The 19,023-nt window shown below is 41.3% G+C and overlaps 1 protein-coding gene across 1 annotated transcript in view; it reads right to left on the bottom strand.

The window, feature by feature from the left end:
• The window catches only part of COL25A1 (collagen type XXV alpha 1 chain), a 457,778-nt gene that overhangs the window by 209,538 nt on the left and 229,217 nt on the right, over positions 1–19,023 (bottom strand). Inside the window, exons 3-4 of the mRNA XM_056116824.1 lie at positions 8,760–8,804; positions 6,722–6,729 (exon numbers count right to left, since the gene is read on the bottom strand). Of these exons, the coding sequence (XP_055972799.1) occupies positions 6,722–6,729; positions 8,760–8,804 (53 nt within the window). The remainder of the gene's footprint in view (positions 1–6,721; positions 6,730–8,759; positions 8,805–19,023) is intronic.

Here is a 19,023-nt window from a genome sequence, read left to right as displayed (position 1 = left end):
AGACTTTGAACGTCTCCTCCCCCAATGACTCCTCTCTGTCCCATGATATTCTATCCCATATGATGGCTACATGTCTGTCCAGGATGCCCTTGACCACACACATGAAAGGTGGCAGTCTCCTCTTGTCTGTGTCCCTGAAAGAAGCACTGTCCCAGACGTGTAAGAAATAAACTTCAGGGGACTTGCATGTGACCAATCCAGGTCCAATTCCTGGCACCACGTGGATCCCTGAGCAGGCCTGCTCAAACCTAGAGGCCGCTAGCAGCCCCGAGTGGCCTCCTGGACGATCCCTGGCACCATAAGGGCCCACAAGCACCAGCTCCATGGGCCTTTGCATTGAACCTTAAGCCCAGTTGTCCAAAAGCTGACAAATTTCTTAGCATGCCCCAGACCCTATGAGCTCCACTTAGAGCCCCTTCCATGAACAAAAAAATTAAGATAAGCTATGACCATCTCAGAGTTTGTCTGTTACAACAGTTAAAGTTATTCCAAAACAGATGGGATTCTGAAATACATCACAAGCAAAAAAATCATGTTTCAAAGAAAAATACTGTCAATATTTTTGTATGTCTATTCCCTCCTCCACCTCCTCCTCTTCCTCCTCCTTCTTCTTCTACATTTTTCTGAATCTGTGGGGCATTTGCTCACTATCTTTACCTCTTCCAGAATTCCAACATTCTGCTTAACCTGGCACTAAGTTGAATTAAACAAAATCAGAGGAAACTTTAAAACAAATTGCCCTAAGTGTGGTTCCTTGTTTCTACATAGCAGCTTCACCCTGGAAGCAGAAGGCTGAAAGGATGCTGGGAATCTCATCTTTGTAAGAGCTCCCAGCCATGTTTCTTTTCCTACCTTCTGTTCCAGGAGACACAGATGTGTACAGGTTCCCAACTGAATACTCATCTTTGACAACCTGTGGCTGTTCCTTACAGTTCTTCCCCCAAACAATCTTTTAGCTCAAATTAATTCTACAGATTTGATTTTGCTTCTTTCTTTGGCTTGTGATGGTGATGAAGACAACCTGGGCCTCCTATACAATAAACACTATTCCCTCCTATTCCCTCCGCCACCACCAACAACCTATTATCAAACAAATAGCATTGCTAGCTACACAAAAGCTGGAGTGATAGCACAGCTGGTAGGGCATTTGCCTTGCATGTGGCCGACCTGCATTTGGTTCCTCCATCCCTCTCGAGAGCCCGGCAAGCTACTGAGAGTATCTCGCCCACAGGCAGAGCCTGGCAAGCTCCCCATGGCGTATTCAATATGCCAAAAACATAAAAATGTCACAATGGAGTAACAAAAATCTCACAATGGAGACATTACTGGTGCCCACTTGAGCAAATCGATGAACTATGGGAGGACAGTGCTACCTATACAAAAGCAGCCTTTTTAAAACCCAAGGTGACATAAGAATATCTTAATAATTAAGTGGTAACATAGCAAATAAGCAATAAAAATATCTGCTGGGAAAAAAATGATAAATTTATATTATTTTCTTAACTTGAAAGCCAAAGATCATACCTCTGTACAAATGACTTCCATTCTGGGAGATTTAGATAATTTATCACAGTATAATTACAATTTAGGCAATTATTTCTAGTATCTTGAAGAGGGTGTCTCCATAGAGGCATCTCTTCCATATCTATCTTCACCTCTATCATATCCCTTTACAATAAACTGATAAACAGTGAGTAAAGATGGTCCTGATGAGGCCGGAGTGATAGTACAGTGGGAAGGGCATTTCTTTGCATGTGGTTGACCAGGATTTGATCCCCACATCCTATAGTGTCCCCTGAGCACCATCAGGAATAATTTCTGAGTGCAGAGCCAGGAGTAACCCCTGAGCATCACTGGGTGTGGCCCAAATCTATCCTCCACAAAACAAACAAACAAACAAACTCCAAAACCCTTGTTCCTGAGTTCTATGAGCTGCTGTAGCAAATGAATTGGAAAAAGAGGTGGGGAATCATGAAATTTGATTCATGGCTTTGATCAAACTTTGATTCATGGCTAATCACACAGCAGCAGATAACTGGGATTTGAAAGTGGCATTTGAAGTGTGTGTGTGGAAGGGGACCAGCCAGTCTTGGGAGCATGAGTCTGTCACCTGTGGATCTGGTGGTCTCCTCAGGTGGACAGCGTTGGGATCAATTAAAGATGACAGGATTCAACAGGGTGTGGCAGAACAGCTTCCTGCAGGAACCCTCCCACACACTTGAAAACCACAGGTGTCAAAGTTCTGTGTGGGTAGGCAGAGAAAACTGCAGGAGAGGCCTACTCCAGACTCCCTCTGGCAAAGCGTGGCTAATTCATGGCACTGGTAGGACAAGTGGCATGGAAAGGGACCCAAGGTAGAAGTATCTGGAAAAGATTCACTGTGAACATGGATGTAGGACCCGTGTTGCTTTTCCAAGAGGAAGTAAAGCTCTCAGAGTTTCTTACATTGGAAAGTTCTGCAGAAATTTCCTTCTCCTAATTTATCTACCACATTGGCAGAAATAGCCCGTCAGGCTTAATGCAGCAAAGTCAACTTGATTCATCTGTCAATAAGACTCGGGTTCAAATCCAGATGACAATTGTTGAAGGTGGATGGGATAAAAGAGGCTGTTGCAGGGCATCAAATCTCACCTCAGAGGATTCCACACCCCAACCATCACCACACATCTCTGGCAGTGAACCCACTTCAGATGCCACACTGCTGACACAGGCCATGCCTGCCGGCCTCCAGGCTTCTCCTGGATGCATGTATAAAACCTCTTTGGTTCTATTTCTGGTGACTACCTCTGCCAACTAACTCCTCTGGGACCTCAGGACAGAGAATCAGCATCCCTCTGTAATTTTAAAGAAAGGTTCAACAGGTGCAAATTTGACTGCATTTGAAAATCCTGCCGTCATTTGTACATTTGGATCAAACTTTTAGCTCCTTATTGAAACACAAATGTATTTGTGATCTATAAAAAAAAAGGAAAGGTACAATTCCATGTCATCTGGAATCAGGCAACTCATTCTAGAAAAACATTTTCAATCTCTGAGCCAACTGCTCAAAGAACTTGTGCAGTTTCCTTAGAACAATAAAGTTACCTTTATAAGAAAAAAATGGGAGGGGGCACATTTCTGAAAGCCACAGAAAATTAGATGGTGTGTATTACCACAAAACTGCTTCAGTGCAGCTTTATACTGCAGACCCCTATGATAGTAATAACTTTGTTTAAAAGGGATAAAGCAGAAAAAGAAACTGAATAGCTTCCTAAAGACTAAACTGATACATAAGATCCAATCCAAGTTGCATTTAAGTTATAAAATACATAAGATATCGATAGGTAATAAACAGAAACCAACAAAACAAACCTATTTTTAGGCACAAATCATTGTAGCATGACCTATCCAACTCTCTAAAATAGATCAAGATCTACTTGAAAGCAGCTAAATTAATCACTGTTTTTAGGGTCAGGGAGATAGCTGAAAGGAATGAGCAAATGGTCTTATCAGGAGCTCTGGGCTCAGACCCTGGCACCACATGACCTCAAAGCATCAATCAAACACCACTGGGTGTGGCCAAAAACAGAAAAAAAATCTTCAAAATTGCTATGAGGCATACCGGGGGGGGGGGGGGGGGGGCGAGGGAGGAAGAGGTGACTTTGTGACAAAAGAGAACTATTGGTGTCCCTTGGGAAAAACCTCTTCTTCCTGTTTTGTTTCAATGAGGGACTGTGCCACGATTAAACATAGGTCAGAACTGTGTGAGGATGAAGAGGAGATCCACATCAGACTTTAAGTTTGCACTTCTCAATCATACGTGGAGCATGCGTGGAGCCTCAGTGCCACAGAGGCTCACGGGAGTGAGGTTGTGGGGCTTGATCCAGGAGCTGTACCAAGGGCTGATCAGCAGAACAGGGAACATTAAACATCCCAGAATGCCTTGGTGCTTGATGCTTCACTTGCAGAGGGAGGCCAGGGCTATTGGCACTGGCCCAACCTTGTACTGAATCCAACTTTTGGTCTATGATTTATTTGTAATGGAGCCACACCTGAAAGGGCTTGGTCCATGGGATACCGGGTCTGTGATGCCTGGGTTGGGGTACCTGGGGGTCCTCAGGGGATGCAACTTAAAGCTTTGTACCTGGGAGGCATGTGCTCTATCCACTTGACTATCTAACCTTTCTAGCCAAAGCCCTGTTAGTGCAGATCACTGGATTTTCCCCCCCCGGCATTGAACTAGAAAAATAAAGATTCTCTAAAAATAAATTAAAGAAACTTCAGATTTTAACTTGTGGGGAAGCAGAAGAAAAAAATATCACAGATAAGTGATGCCCACAGTAGAAACATTACGGTTGCAAAGTTAAAACAGTGCATAATGGAATAGTGCATCTAAACAACCAATGCCACTGATAGGTCGAGCTCATCATCGTAATACCAATGCTCATTCATTTTTATTTTGAAGCAAGGGATCTTGTGGCAGTATTTTAGAAATTTGCATATTATGCAAAATTGTATCAAAGAAAATACTTTTTGGAAGCTCAAGAGGATTTCATTAGAGCAGAAGCACTGGGCTGGGCTTCAGTAGGGAGCTTGCTAGGGCATGGAGTGTGGGAGGATGCATTAGGGAAGTTATCTAGGACAGTGGGGGAGCAGAAAGTGGGGTCTGGGGGGAAACGGGAGACAATAGTGGAGGGCACTGGATGTTGAAGGAATTGGTGTTGGAACATTGTATGCCCGAAACTCAATCTCATATATCTTTATAACTTTGTAATCCTGGGTGGGTCGATAAAAACAGTTATCAACTTTTGAAAGAAAGAGGATTTTATTATAGCACATTTTTATCGCCAGAGCCTCTAGCATAGGGGCTACTAAAGATTGTACTGTATTCAGAAAGATACAGACTTTACATGTGTTTTCTCTTTTTTTCTAAATCAATAAGATAGCTTTATATCTTATTAAATGCAAGTGATTCGGATTATCTTTCAGTCTATATTAAATCCCATACTTCCACTTTCCCACCAGGATATGATACAGTTCGCTAAACACATAACTCCTTTAAGAGGTCATTGTTGTGGGGAAGTATTCGTGCACATCTTATAAATTAGTCATTTTACTCTTTCTGGTCATGTTTTAAATACATGGAATTATTCCAATCAAGCTTGGGATTTCACCTTCCCAACCCACACAGAAGTGATCCACACTATAAGCACCTAGAATTCATGAGGAATGGAGATGTTGTGGTCAGGAACAGAGAAAGGGTTAAAACCAGACACCCAAATGAGTTCCAGCTCTGCAACCTCTCCAGCTTTGCAGCCAGGGTGGGTCTCAGTTGGTGACATCACAGAGCTGCTGGGGCAAAGCTGACTGCCTTTTCTCCGGGGTTTAAAACATGACTTACCTTTTATTTTTAGATTACAAAAAAAAAAAAGAAGAAAATGAAAATCATGAAACTCTTTGAGGAGAGAACCTGGACTTAACAGATGGTCCCAAGGAGGTAAGAGCTATGTGGCTGCTAAGTCTGTGAAGGACCAAAGAGAGAATCCAAGAGTCCAGAGCATCCCCACTCAGCAGAAAGGAGACTTAACTTCCTCTTGGAGTGCCTGTACTTACATCCACCCGGAAAGGAGCCTGCAACACAGGCTGTAATCTCTGAGTTTCCTCTGGGTAGTAGTGATTTGTTTCTAGCTTTAAAGACCGAGGCTTAACTGTGAAGCCAGAGAATGAGGCTCCGAGACCTGGGGCATGCCATCTGCCTAGCATTAAGCGAGAACTAAAAGTCAGTTACAGAAGCACAGTCATTTCGAACATGATTTATGTTCCATCTTTGAACGTGGCAGGAAGACTGGAAAAGATATTTGGAAGCCAATGCTTCCTCTGAATAAAGTAAAGGAGCCCGCGCTAAGCCCCTCTCTTGGACCACGCAGGTCTGTTCGATAAGTTGCCAATGGAGAGTCTGTGAACCCTGGAGCAAACTGGCGATGGGGGATGAGAAAACATCCCAAGGCCAATGATCATGGCTACTGTAAACGCACAGAACAGAGAACAAACAGCGGGGTCAGACAACAGATATCCAGGATATTACTCAAACACACGTCCAGCTCCAAGCTGACAAGATAATCTCTTCCTGCGAGTGCAAAGCAGACTGGAATGCTGTGGCTATGACCCATTCAAGGAAAGAAAAAAGAAAGTGCAGTTCTCCAAGGGTTCCAATCTCGTGCTCTTTATGCAGGCAAAACTCCAGCAGACATCAAAGGAGGTGCTGCCTCCAGAGGGAGGGTGGGTGGAGGGCTGTCCTGAGCCCGCCGAGGGGATCGTTTCCATGATCAGGTTGCCATCTACATTTGGTGGACGGGCACTACATGCAAATATGCCAGATGCAAGTTGAAACGGATGGAAAAAAAACAAGAAGTGAGAAATAGCTTGGAGATTTGCTTGCACGAGAAATCTTGGAATTCCCAGAAAATCGCTTAGTGTGGGGCATTTAATGAGTTATTCCAAAGCTCTCAAGAGAATAAGGGATTTCTGATTATATTAATAAATAACATGGGGGGGGGGGTAAATCACACTGCAACAGACTGCTTAATCACAAAATAGTATACTTACAAATATTTCCCCAAAATTAAGTACTCTTAGGTCAGCAACATCTTTCTAATTGAATATAGATTATATTTTTACAGTAAAATTTTAACATACGTGATCTTGATTAAAGAAGAGCCCCAGATGCAACAAGTATACTTACAGGAGGACCTGTGGCCAGGGGAGGGTGGAGAGAGTAAAAACACAAAGGGAGAAAGAATTAGTCAATAGGCAAAATATTAAAATTAAATAAAAATCAAAGCATTAACATATAAGAGCAAATCACTAGGAATGTGAAAATTACTTAGCATTTATTAATAATTCTTATTTTGGGGACCAAAGTTTCTTTGAGACCACATTCAAATGTATAGTTATATGCATCCACACAAAAATTTCACATAAAATATCAAGAAATGTTCAGATTCGCTGAGGCCTATCTACAGAGCACGGAGAACTTGATATCTGAAATTTATACGATCTGAAGAGAAACCAGATAAATGTTATCTATCTTATCTAAGTAAAAAAAAAAATTAGGTAAGAAATGAATCAGACAGACTGGTATTTGGTTATTTATGAACTAGTTGTAGAGAAATGATATATCTATATCGAATTTGGCAAAACAACAAAATCTTAAATATAGCCATTCCTTTTCATTCAGTAGCATTGTCAATCTAGAAGAGACTAAATCTTGGTGGTTATTTAAGTTTCTTTACACCTACACATTCTCACAGAAAAAAATATTTCCATACCATATGCCCAATGACAACTCCAGCCATTAGTTGCCAGGAATGTGGTCACTAACTTTTTAAGTTTCCTACACAACTTTGCATAAACACAAATTTGTCACTTTTTTTTCTCTTTTGACACATGGTTGATTCCATGGTTATTGGACAGCTTCGTCATTTACTTTTCCTCCAAACAAATTTATAAAGCGTTTTTTATTTTTTCTTTTTAGTCACAACCAGCGATGCACAGGGGTTCCTCCTGGCTCTGCATTCAGGAATTACTCCTGGTGGTGCTCAGGGGACCATATGGGATGCTGGGAATCGAACCTGGATTGGCTGCGTGCAACGCAAACACCCTACCTGCTGTGTTATCGCTGCAGACCCAGATTTATAAAGCTTTATGTAGAAGAAATGCTCCTTGGAATAATACATGTTTTCAATTATTTACATTTGATAACTTTTAGACATAACTTTTGAGCATATGCTGACAGAAATGTAGCACTAATGAATAAAGTTTCATAAGTCTTTTAACCTTGGCACATTCCCTCAACAGGCTGAGGAAATGAGACAAAAACGATTAGCCTCCCATTTGCCCCTTTTCAGAGGTTAATATTTTGGCTGTTTCAACACCTCATAACTGATAGTCTTTGATACTGATACTTAGAGATATAATCTTGTAAAATAAATAACACTTCTCAGCACACTAGAATTAAGTCGTAAATGAAATGAAAACCCTCTTCTTATTAAGAAAGAATTGGTAGCCTGGTAAACCTTCACATGGTCGTTTACCCTGAGATAAGAAGTAAACTCCTTTTTAGAACTTACTGGTTTTAATGAAAAAAAAAAAAAAACCTTCCCCCTTCACTGTGCACCCAGGGATTGGTTGTGGTCATTAAAAAAAAAAAAAACAATGCACATTTTTAGAGTTGCCTGTCTGCCCAGGCTATCATTTCCTCATCCCTGAGCAGAAATGCAGGAGTGATGAGGAAAGCACGCAGCAGCATTAGAAATCAATGGTCTTCCCAGAGAATCACCCGATTCTCAGTGCATGAAAGGAGAGGAAAAATATGCTAAAACTGTGTTGGTTAGCTGAAACAGCTGTAACACTTCCCAAGACGGGTGCCCCAGTGACCAAAGGCAGATGTTTTTGCCGGGAACCTACATCAGCGACCACCCAGAGAGCCGGAGTGTCTGTGGTGTCACCCCACTGCGGGCAGCCAGCAGCCCCTGCTGTCGCCAGAGTGGTCAGTGGCCAGAACTGGGAGCTGGAGGTCAGTCAGCAGTAATTAACATTATCTTGCAAACTTTCCTGCCTATCAGTCAATGGGAGGAGATCAAAATCATTCTAGGGTTAGCGGATTCAGAGACACGCACGCGCATACATGCGATTGCCAACAAGACCCAGAGTCGGGACTGAGGAGGAACAGAGACAGAACCTGGGCGGAACCTATGCAGCCGCAGCCTCAGAGCACTTACCAGACTCTCCTCTCCGACCCCTTTTGCCTCGTTTCCCAGGAGGTCCTGAAAAACAAAGAATGAGACTTTTCAGTGGCGCTTAACCTTTATTTATTTTCTGGTTCCCAAATGGCTAGTAAATAATTTCTATATGTTTAGTGCCATTTCTTCTTTTTTTTTTTAATTCCTATATTTAAATTTGGTTGTGGCGGCTGTTGTTTTTAATCAAATCACCGTGAGATACACAGTTACAATGTTGTTCGTGATTAGGTTTCAGTCATACAACATTCCATCACCCATCCCTTCATGGGTGTACCATTTTTCAAGAATGACTTTGAGAAAGCAATGTGCAGCAGTCAGCACATGGTCATTGTCTGTTCCCAACTTCATTTAATGGACAAAAGCCACTCCAGGAAGTCAGTCACCAAGTATCACTTTGGAACATTAACTCAGAACTCAGTTTATCCTGCCTGGGTATCACCAAAAAATGAAGAAAAGGTTTTGCTAAACAAAGAGGCGGTGTTCAATTTGATATTTCCAAGGAAATTTTCTTTTGCAAAGGTTTCAGCATATTAATCATCGAAAGTACTCAGAACAAAGAAACACAGGTGATTTTCTCTTTCAAAAGTCTGCCAATTGGGATTCTCTTGAAAATCACAGCAAGTTTAATGCATCCGGTAGCCAAGGAACTCTTCCTTACAAATATTTATTGGATGTGATTTTTCATATACTGGACTTCCACTAACTGGAAAACAACTGAATTATGATCAACCGTTTTATCCTTCCAGGGGTCCACACAACAGTGCTGGAATATGCATGTCTGTGTGGTGGTTACTAAGGTTAGCTCTCAGCGGAAATCGGGAGCCCTGGAAGCACTACAGCTATTCTGGGGGTCACGCTGTTGTAGGGATCAAGCCCAGGACCCCCTGCATGCTAGGCACGTGTGATCGATTGTTTGAACCACATCCCCAGCCTAAGGAAGAAAAAAAAATTAAGAAATTAAGAGGCAAGAGTAGAGCATTTCTAACACAACTGCCTTAAGAGTCCAATAGAAGATTTAAAGTAATAAATTCATCAGGTGGGAAACCAGTTACACTGAGAAGGAAGAAAGACTAGAAATCAGATATTGAGCAGATAGTAAAGTGACAAGGCTGCACTACAATTTTCAAGTTTGAAAGAGAAAATGGGAATGTTAATTCTTTTAAATTTACAAATGAAACTATATTTAATCCGGTCTCTTTCTCTTAAGGATCAATTACAGCTCAAGTAATGTGTTTACAGTAGGATTGGCATTTATATACACACTTGGTGTACACACTTACCTCCCCTCCCCACCACCAAACTGTTCACGACCCCTCATCTAATGCTACTGTTTCACTTCCCATCCACCTGCTCTCTCACCTGGAGTTCTCAGTAAGAATATTAAATTTGAGAAGAGGATCTTATAATCACTATACGAAACAGAAGACTAGAGGGGAAATTTTGTTGAACTTAGCAAACTGATACTCAAGTGCAACTCTCAGGAAGACATATAGATGATCTTTACAATGGGAATAAGGAGAACTGTAGGGTGAGTACTGTGTACATGACAAAACAATTTGATACTACTTCTGAACTGAAGGGAAAATTATTTTTTTAAATATGAGATGAATATGCCAGTGGACAGTTAGAAAAGGGGAAAAGTTAGGAAAGACAAACTACAGGTGTCTCCCAGATAAAGCCAAGGTTAACCATAGACAGAAAGATAATGACTGTTTCATCCCAAATGGGGTTATATAGAACCAGCCAGGTATGCAGAGTGAGAACAAATATTGAAGCGGAGACCTGACGCCTATTCACTGAATTTGGCTCAGATCCTTGCAGTAGAACTTTTGTGTGGATTCTTTAACAGAACGATATATGACTCTGCAAAGAGAAGCAGCTCAAGAATATGAATGGGCAGAGAAATGCTAAAATCAACCACAGAGGAAGTGGAACTTAGAAGCCAAGAATTCATGAATGAATATCAGAAAACAGGAAGGCTACAAAGCCAGATTGTCCTTCATGCTAAAAAACAAAACAATAACAACAACAAAACACTCATAACAACCAGTACAGGTTGTGATTTAGAGAAACAACCTTCGTTTGGAATGGAACACAAACTCCCAGCCTGAGATGGCGATTGATGAGAAGTTCACAGATAGTTGGGCAATGCGGTCAAGACCAGTATTAACAAACCCAACTGCAGCAGAACAGTCTTCAACAGAGCAACAAGAGCTTAAGCTGAGCCAATTCTTTTGCCCTGGAACTAATACAATTGGAGCCCTCTTTGCCACCAATGATGTAGTCACATGTAGGTTCTTCTGATGGGTTAGGTAGGGGCCTAGAGAGAAATGGAGGTTAATCTTGGGACCTTCTGGTGGATTTGGAGTGGCTGATATTTTTGCATATATCTGGTGGATCAAATAAATCCCCAAACTTGTTCATTGTCTTCTTCGTCATTTTCCACCCCGTCAGTATTTCAAGACTGGGTTTAAACACAATCTCTGTTCTCTGAGAAGAAAAGTTTTCTACACATGATTTTAAAAACATATGACTACACAAGTACTTATGATTAAACACACAACTGAGGTTCACGGTCATGGTCCTCCCATTGTTCATCGATTTGCTTGAGCGGGCCCAGTAATGTCTCCATCATGAGACTTGTTGTTACTGTGTTTGGCATATCGAGTACATCACGGGTAGCTTGCCAGTCTCTGCCGTGTGGGCGAGATACTCTCGGTAGCTTGCTGGGCTCTCCGAGAGGGGTAGAGGAATCGAACCCAGCTCGACCGAGCTGGCTGCACTCAAGGCAAAGACCCTACTGCTGTGCTATCGCTCCAATCCCACAACAGAGGTTAAATACACAATTTGAGAAAGCAATTGAGAAACATTTTTTAAATTGGAAACTGAGAAGATAGTGCAGTGGGCAGGGCACTTGCCTTGGATGCAGTCAATCTGTGTTTGAGATTTAATTCCTAGCACCCTGTATGGTGCCCTTGAGCTCTACCAAGAGTGATTCCTGAATGTAGAGCCAGGGGTAAACTCTGATGAGCTGATGGGTATGGCCTCCAAATAAAACAAGGCAAAAATATTTTAAAAGTCATAATTGGCTGAATATTATGTTTTCTTGGTTTGGTTTTATTTTAATCCCTTGCCTTCTAATTCTAGCTGTACTGCTTATTGGGAGTAAGAAATCAATTAAAATGGATGGAAGACTTAAAACTAAGACTAAAAACTACACAACTCCTACAAGAAAACATAGGGGAAAAGTTCCTTGATGTAGAGCTTGGTGATAATTTGGGGATAAGATACCTAAAGCACATGTAGCAAAAGCAAAAGTAAATGGGGGGGGGGACTTAAATGTTTCTGCACAATAGAAGATTTCATCAACAAAGTAAAAAAAACACACATACAGAAGGGAAGAAAATATTCTCAAGCTACATACCCGATAACAGCCTAAATATCCAGAATATGTGAGGCATTTATACAAGGAATAATCAAGCCAAAGATTCCGATTTTAAAGTAGGCAAAGGATCTGAACACACTTTCCCTGAAGACATATATGTAGCCAGAAGTTATCACAGAAGGTCCATGAAGGTCCATGGAAAGTTACATGAAAAAGTACTACTATACTACCAATGATCAGTAAATGTAGATCCAAATCACAATGTGACACCCATAACATCTGTTATTACAGCTGCTATGAAAAATTAAAGGTACGTGTGGAAGGTGTAGAGAAAATGGAGTGTAAAGTGATACATCCACTGGGAAAAGAAGCACAGCAGATTCTAAAAAAAAAAAAACCCAACCATGAAATAGAGGTAGAACTACCATATGAACCAGGAATTGCACTTGCATCCTTCTTTCCAAAAGATTAAAAGTGAAACTCTCAGAGACCCCCAGCACTCCCAGTTTCAGTGAGGCATTCTTTTCACAATACCCAGGACACGAGAACAATTTTTCTGCTGCTTACTGCACTATTCCTCAATAAAAACTGCAGAACAGTATTGCAAATTATAATGCCCAAAAATAGAGAGAAAGTATGGAGGAAATTGTCTGCCACGGAAGCAGGGGGAGGCTTGAAAGGGTGGGGGGCATACTGAAGACATTGGTGGTGGAGAATGTGCACTGGTGGAGGGATGGGTGTTTGATCATTGTATGAATGAAACTCAGACATGAAAACTTTGTAACTATTGTAACTGTATCTCATGGTGATTCAACAAAATAAATAAATAAATAAATAAATAACTGCGGAACAATCTGCCACATCCCAACAAGCTGCAGTGGTTTAGAGAAGTTTCATCCCAAGACACAGAGATTCTTTAGGGACATTAAAAACAAAACAAAGCCCCCAAACCCCTGGGGTCTGTCAAAGCACAGTCCATGTTCAAATACCAAACCATACTCTCCAGAGTGAAGATTCTGGAGACCACAAAGGGAAATGACAAAGCGACAGCTAATTCAATTTGTTTGATGGCGGGAGAGAGGGAGCAGGGTTAGCCGACAAAAAAACAGGGTGCTGACACCTAGGATGGTGAGGAGGCCCAAGGAGAAATCTAAGCCAGCCCACCGCACCCCGGCCAACCCCGACAGCTGCAGTGGCTCTGTCTGAAGACAGGAGCTGGTGGGCTCTCGTCCCAGAGCACCCTCCCCCATCCTGCAGCTCCTGTCAGAAAATGAAGGTTTACCTTCAGATCTCTCTCTTGGATTAACCTTCCAAGCAGGCACAGATTCATTTCATAGCCTTCCCCGAAGCCCTCCCACCTGCTTGCTTGCCTAATGCCTGGAATTCTTTCAACATCAGACCAAAGCCCTTTATTCCACAATTAGAAGTAAAAAGCTTTAACAGCAAATGCTGGGGGAAGAAGAATATTTGCCATAATTTCTTTTCTCCATATGCACAAAATGCCTGCATCCAGGGAGCCTCAGAGGTCACGCTGTCCGGGTTACATGCTGGGGTCCAGGAGCCCCAGTGTGCCACACTGAGCCACAGCCACTTGCCATCAAAGTTCGTTGGCTAAAATCAGTTCACAAAAGAAAGGCTTGACCTTTCTGCAGTATGAAATCAAGGTGAACAGCGGTGGAATGATATGCCCAGGGTTCGCCACACAGGAACCAGCTTCCTCGTTCCAAACCTTTGCCAGGGGCCTTGCCAAATTGTCCTTCTATTGGAACTATCTCTCCATAAACCCAGAGACAGACACATCCAACACGGTCTGTTCAACAGCTTCAGTGCATCGGCTGGTCTTTCGTTTCTGTCAGGAAGCTAATGAGGCAGCTTTATTATTATAACCTCCTAGGGAAGCATTTCCTCCATTTTAAGAAGTGTTTTGGGGGGTCTATTACGGTTCTATTTTTTTTTTTTTGCTTTTTGGGTCATATCCGGTGATGCACCGGGGTTACTCCTGGCTCATGCACTCAGGAATTAATTATTCCTGGCAGTAGTCCGGGGACCATATGGGATGCTGTGAATCAAACCCAGGTTGGCTTTATGCGAGGCAAACACCCTACCCTACTCTGCTATCGCTCAGCCTGTAAAATAATTTTTAACGCATAAACTGGAGCGATAGCACAGTGGGTAGTTTGCTTGCTTCACACATGGCCGACCCGGGTCCAAATTGCTCCATGCCTTTCGGAGAGCCCGGCTAGCTACTGAGAGTATCTTGGCTGCACGGCAGAACCTGGCAAGCTCCCTGTGGTATATTCGAAATGCCAAAAACAGTAACAAGTCAACAAGTCTCACAATGGAGACTGGTGCCCACTCGAGCAAATCACTGAACAATGGGAGGACAGTGCTACAGTGCTATAAGTATCATTAGAGTAAAAACAGTTCATTAGAATTTTAGCTATAAGTACAAAACATTGAGCTGTTGACACTGAGCTTTTGCAGGTGTTTGTTATTCCTCTGGCATGCTTGCTGGGGGTTGCACACTCAGGCGAGGTGTTCACCAGGGTTTGGACTTTAGTTGCAGAGTTTGTGCACATGCTTGCCAGGGCTTACCCTGTTTAGTCACACTCCGATTTATAGTTGTAGGACATACTGGGAGCCAAGCCCTTTGCGGTGTTTCCACAAACCTGGCTGCAGTGTAGCTGGAAATCAGTGGTGGTATGAGGCACCAAACAGCCGAGCTCCCAGCTTCAAGGAATAAAGAAGCACACCCACTGCATGTGATGATTCTGGAGATTTGAACCCAGGACCATATGCTTGCAAGACAGGTGTTCTATGCCGCTGCACTACTCCACTGGGCCTTTTGATGGATCTCTAAAGGAACGCTTATATGTGTATTTGATACATGTCAATATGACTGCAGGCCATAGGAATTTTAAAGAGAAACACTTTTTCTTTTATTCCAGAGATTTAATTCCCAGGATATTTTAAATTGCATGTTCTCAATTCTATGTAACAAGGGCTTATTTGTGTTATTGTGTGTGTTTTTGTTTCAAATTGTCTCAAGTTTCTAATTTCCATAAAATGTCAGTTTATAAAAGAAAGTCAATCATAATAAATAATAGGCAATGATTTAAGTTTACAATAGCAAAGCTCCAAAAACTCTCACAACAGAGTATTATTCAGATATACAATATGTATTTTAGAAACAAGGAGTTCAATTGAAAAGGTGTAAAGGCATTTCTCCCATTTTTACAAAGCACAAGAGGTATAATAATAATGTTTCTCAGATTCTCACATGTTATTAGAATAACAAAAATTATGTGTTATTAAAGTGGTTAAAATACTAAAATATATAAAATATTAAAATATATTTTAGTTGTATTTATATCAATGAAGTTACCAAATTATTACTTTCATACCCTAACCAGGCCATATATTTTAATCAGTATAAATATCTATAATGTACTGACCTTCTAAGATTAATAATTAAGGGGCTGCTTTGTCCAATTCCTAGAGGGGATATTTAAAAACACATAAAATACCGAGTTTTTTTCATATCATTTTATTAACATTCTTTCTACGAATGTGTCTATTTTCTAGCTTTTATGCTGGAAACTTTTGATAATTTCAAATAAAATTTACAAAGTTGTGAATAAATTGTGCTCAGTCAGTGAAGATAAAATATCCATAGTGTACTTGGATACCTGTTGTGTCTCTTGGTATATATAAAATGGTTTTAAAAATACCTCCCTTCAATGGCTTCTACTTGTGAGTGTGTTAAAAACAGACACAACAGCCATCCGAGTGCATTACTGATATACACATCTGTGCTGCTTTCAGTGGGAGGGTGACACCGCCATGGGCAGTAGCCAAAATGATCTCAGAGAGTCACTGATTGAGAAGAAAGTGAGTTAGTCCCTTGAAAATATGCTTCTTATTTATATTTTTAATTTAATTTATTTTTTCACAATATTTTATTACATTTAATATTTGAACACCAATCCCACTACCATTATACCTTCCCACCACCATATTTCGGATGTTTCCATCCTAAATCCCAACCACTGCCCCAAAGCAGAACCGAAATAGTTTATTTTGTATTGTTTGTTATGAAAAACCGCTGAAAATGCTCCCAAAAGGTTTCTGTAGAGGAAAGTATCTGGAGTTTGTTGTATTTCACCCAGAGGCCATTAAGCCCTTCTATAAAAGATCACTAAAATGTTGTTAAAAGTTGAGCCTTGTGTATATAACAATAAAAATATATTTCCCTGAAACGTTGGTTGCCTTCTAATTTAAACACCATCAAATGTGGTGCACTACTCTTGGAATATGAGTGGTGTGAAGTATGAGATGTTGCACAGCCACATGTTCAGGAATATGTTCGCTCATGGGTGAGGCTCAGCCTGAGTGTGTGGAGTGTGGCCGTGAGCATGGCAGCTGTTGAGTTCTGGAGGTTTTTGGCTGCTGGGGCTTAGTCCCTTGGGGTGGGAAGGGGGCATCATCTGCCTCCCTCCACGGCGCCCTGAATGAAACAGCATGGCGGGGTGGTCTGGTGGAATGCCTATGAAAATATGCTTCTTATAAGGAGAGTTCTTCAGCTGTGGGTCATACCTTTATAGAACATTGTTTTAATATTTTTCAGACATTCCTTTGACAATAGAAGTCTTACTCCCTCATTTCTGTTATTTTTATGATTTTAACTAAGTATAAATTAAATATTTTTCATTTCAATTATTTTTTGGTTTTGGACCACACCCAGTAGTGTCCAGAGATTACTCCTGGCTCTGTGCTCAGGGATCACTCCTGTGGGCTCAAAAACCCATAGGGCACTAAGGATCAAACCCGGGTTGGCTGTGTGCAAGGCAAGTGCCCTACCTGCTGTCCTATCTCTCCAGCTTCTATTTCAATGTTTTAAATGAACACAAGTGATTATCTGAGCGTTGTGACTTTCAACATTATTCAATCATTAAGTAAAGTAAAAGTAAAGGCCCTCCCGTTGATCATCAATTTGCTCGAGTGGGCCCAGTAACGTCTCCATTGGAGACTTTGTTGTTACTGTGTCTGGCATATCGAATACTCTCGGTAGCTTGCCGGGCTCTCCGAGAGGGGCGGAGGAATCGAACTCGGGTTGGCCATGTTGGCCGCTTGTAAGGCGAACGCCCTACTGCTGTGCTATAGCTCCAATAATTTATTTTAAATTATTTGAAATTTTGTTCCTTTAAGAAGCCAGTGGACCAAAAATTGCCTTCTCCATTTTCTTTCTGGTCCCATCAGTCTGAGTTCAGTTCTAACTGGTGGTAGGTGGAAAGGAAGAACTTCAAGATTACTTTTTAAAAAATCCACTGACAACTGCATGTTTTATAACTAGGTAAAATAAAATGATCATATTTCTGAGACAATATGGAGGCTCACAAAAACATCCTGGAAAACTGTTGCATTTAAACAGTGAAAGAAAGATTTCCAAATAGAACACAAAGAAACATTTTCTGGGCTTAGTGTAGATTGCTTTGTTCCCAGAGATGGAATTCCAGCAAATGAGGAACTGTCTTTATTGCTGTTTTCAATATCTAGAAAATAAATACAGTAGAATATTCCACCGAAACTACTCCAGACTACAAATAGTTTGGTGTTACAGTTCATTGACTTTAATGAGGTCTGAAGTGACACAGTTGTTATTTCTATCATTCTTCTCCACACATAAAGTGTTTCATTATAATGGTACTAGAATGTTCTACCCCATGATCCTACAGGGGATTTGTCATGACAGCTATTTTTTTTTTAAAAAATTCTTCTTTCACAAAAGGGAGGGCTACAAGATGTCAGAAAATAAGGGTTGGAACACATGAGAGATGTGTTTCTTTGTGAGATAATATGCTTTTCAAGGAATAGCTATTACATACCCAATGTAATATATTAATGTGGAAATAAAAGCTTAGTTCCATGCCTGCTGAAAAGTTCTGATAGAACGCCTCTAGACGCCACGGTTCTAATGGAATAGAGTGGTGAAAGAGTCATTAAAGTTGAAATCTTTTTAATTTACAGAAAAATATTACAAATCTGTGAGTAGATAGAATTTATTAGGTCCTTAATAAATTAATGTTAAGTTTTTATGAGCAATCAAGACCATCTTCCCTACAAGATGTGGGTGGGGGGAACAGACTGAAAAGTGGGAGCTGGGGTTTGTTCTCATTAATGGCTTGTGATGTCACAAGTTCTTGCCAAAAAACTGATGGATGAGTTTTAATACAGCACCATGCACCCCATTAAACACATCTAAACAACTCAGATATCTTTATATTGTCACTCAGTTAATTATTTCACATGCCTATTGCCAAAATTAGTTTTCAATAGGGAAAATATTCATAGCAGAACTGACTTAAGACTGAAAATTAGTATGGAAAAATGAGCAAACAAAAAAGTTAATCAGAAACAATCAGAACAGGAAGAAGAAGAGGAAGAGGTAAAGGGGAGTATGGAAGTGCAGCTCAGAGGGAAGACGTGAGCATAGCCACAAGGTTGGTGCAGGAGATGGAAACAGGCTGTCTGCGACACCAGAGAACCCAATGGGAGCACAGCAGACTTGGACAAAGACTTGGACGTAATAAAAGGCATAAATGTGACATTCAAGTGAGTCCTTTATCTGGTCTGTGTGCAGACCCACTCCTGCACCACTTCATTTTTTTTCTTTTTGGGCCACACCCAGAGATGCTCAGGGGTTACTCCTGGCTCTGTGCACAGGAATTACTCCTGGCAGTGCTTGGGGGACCATATGGTATGCTGGGGATCGAACCCTGGTCGGTTGCTTGCAAGGCAAACACACTCCCTGCTATGCTATCGCTCCAGCCCCAACCACTTCACTTCTTGACACCAGTT

This window comes from Sorex fumeus, unplaced genomic scaffold (genome assembly GCF_029834395.1).
Source record: "Sorex fumeus unplaced genomic scaffold, SorFum_2.1 ptg000033l, whole genome shotgun sequence".
NCBI lineage: Eukaryota > Metazoa > Chordata > Mammalia > Eulipotyphla > Soricidae > Sorex > Sorex fumeus.
Note: the sequence above shows the minus strand (reverse complement) of the source record. Positions and strands in the feature narration are given on the sequence as shown.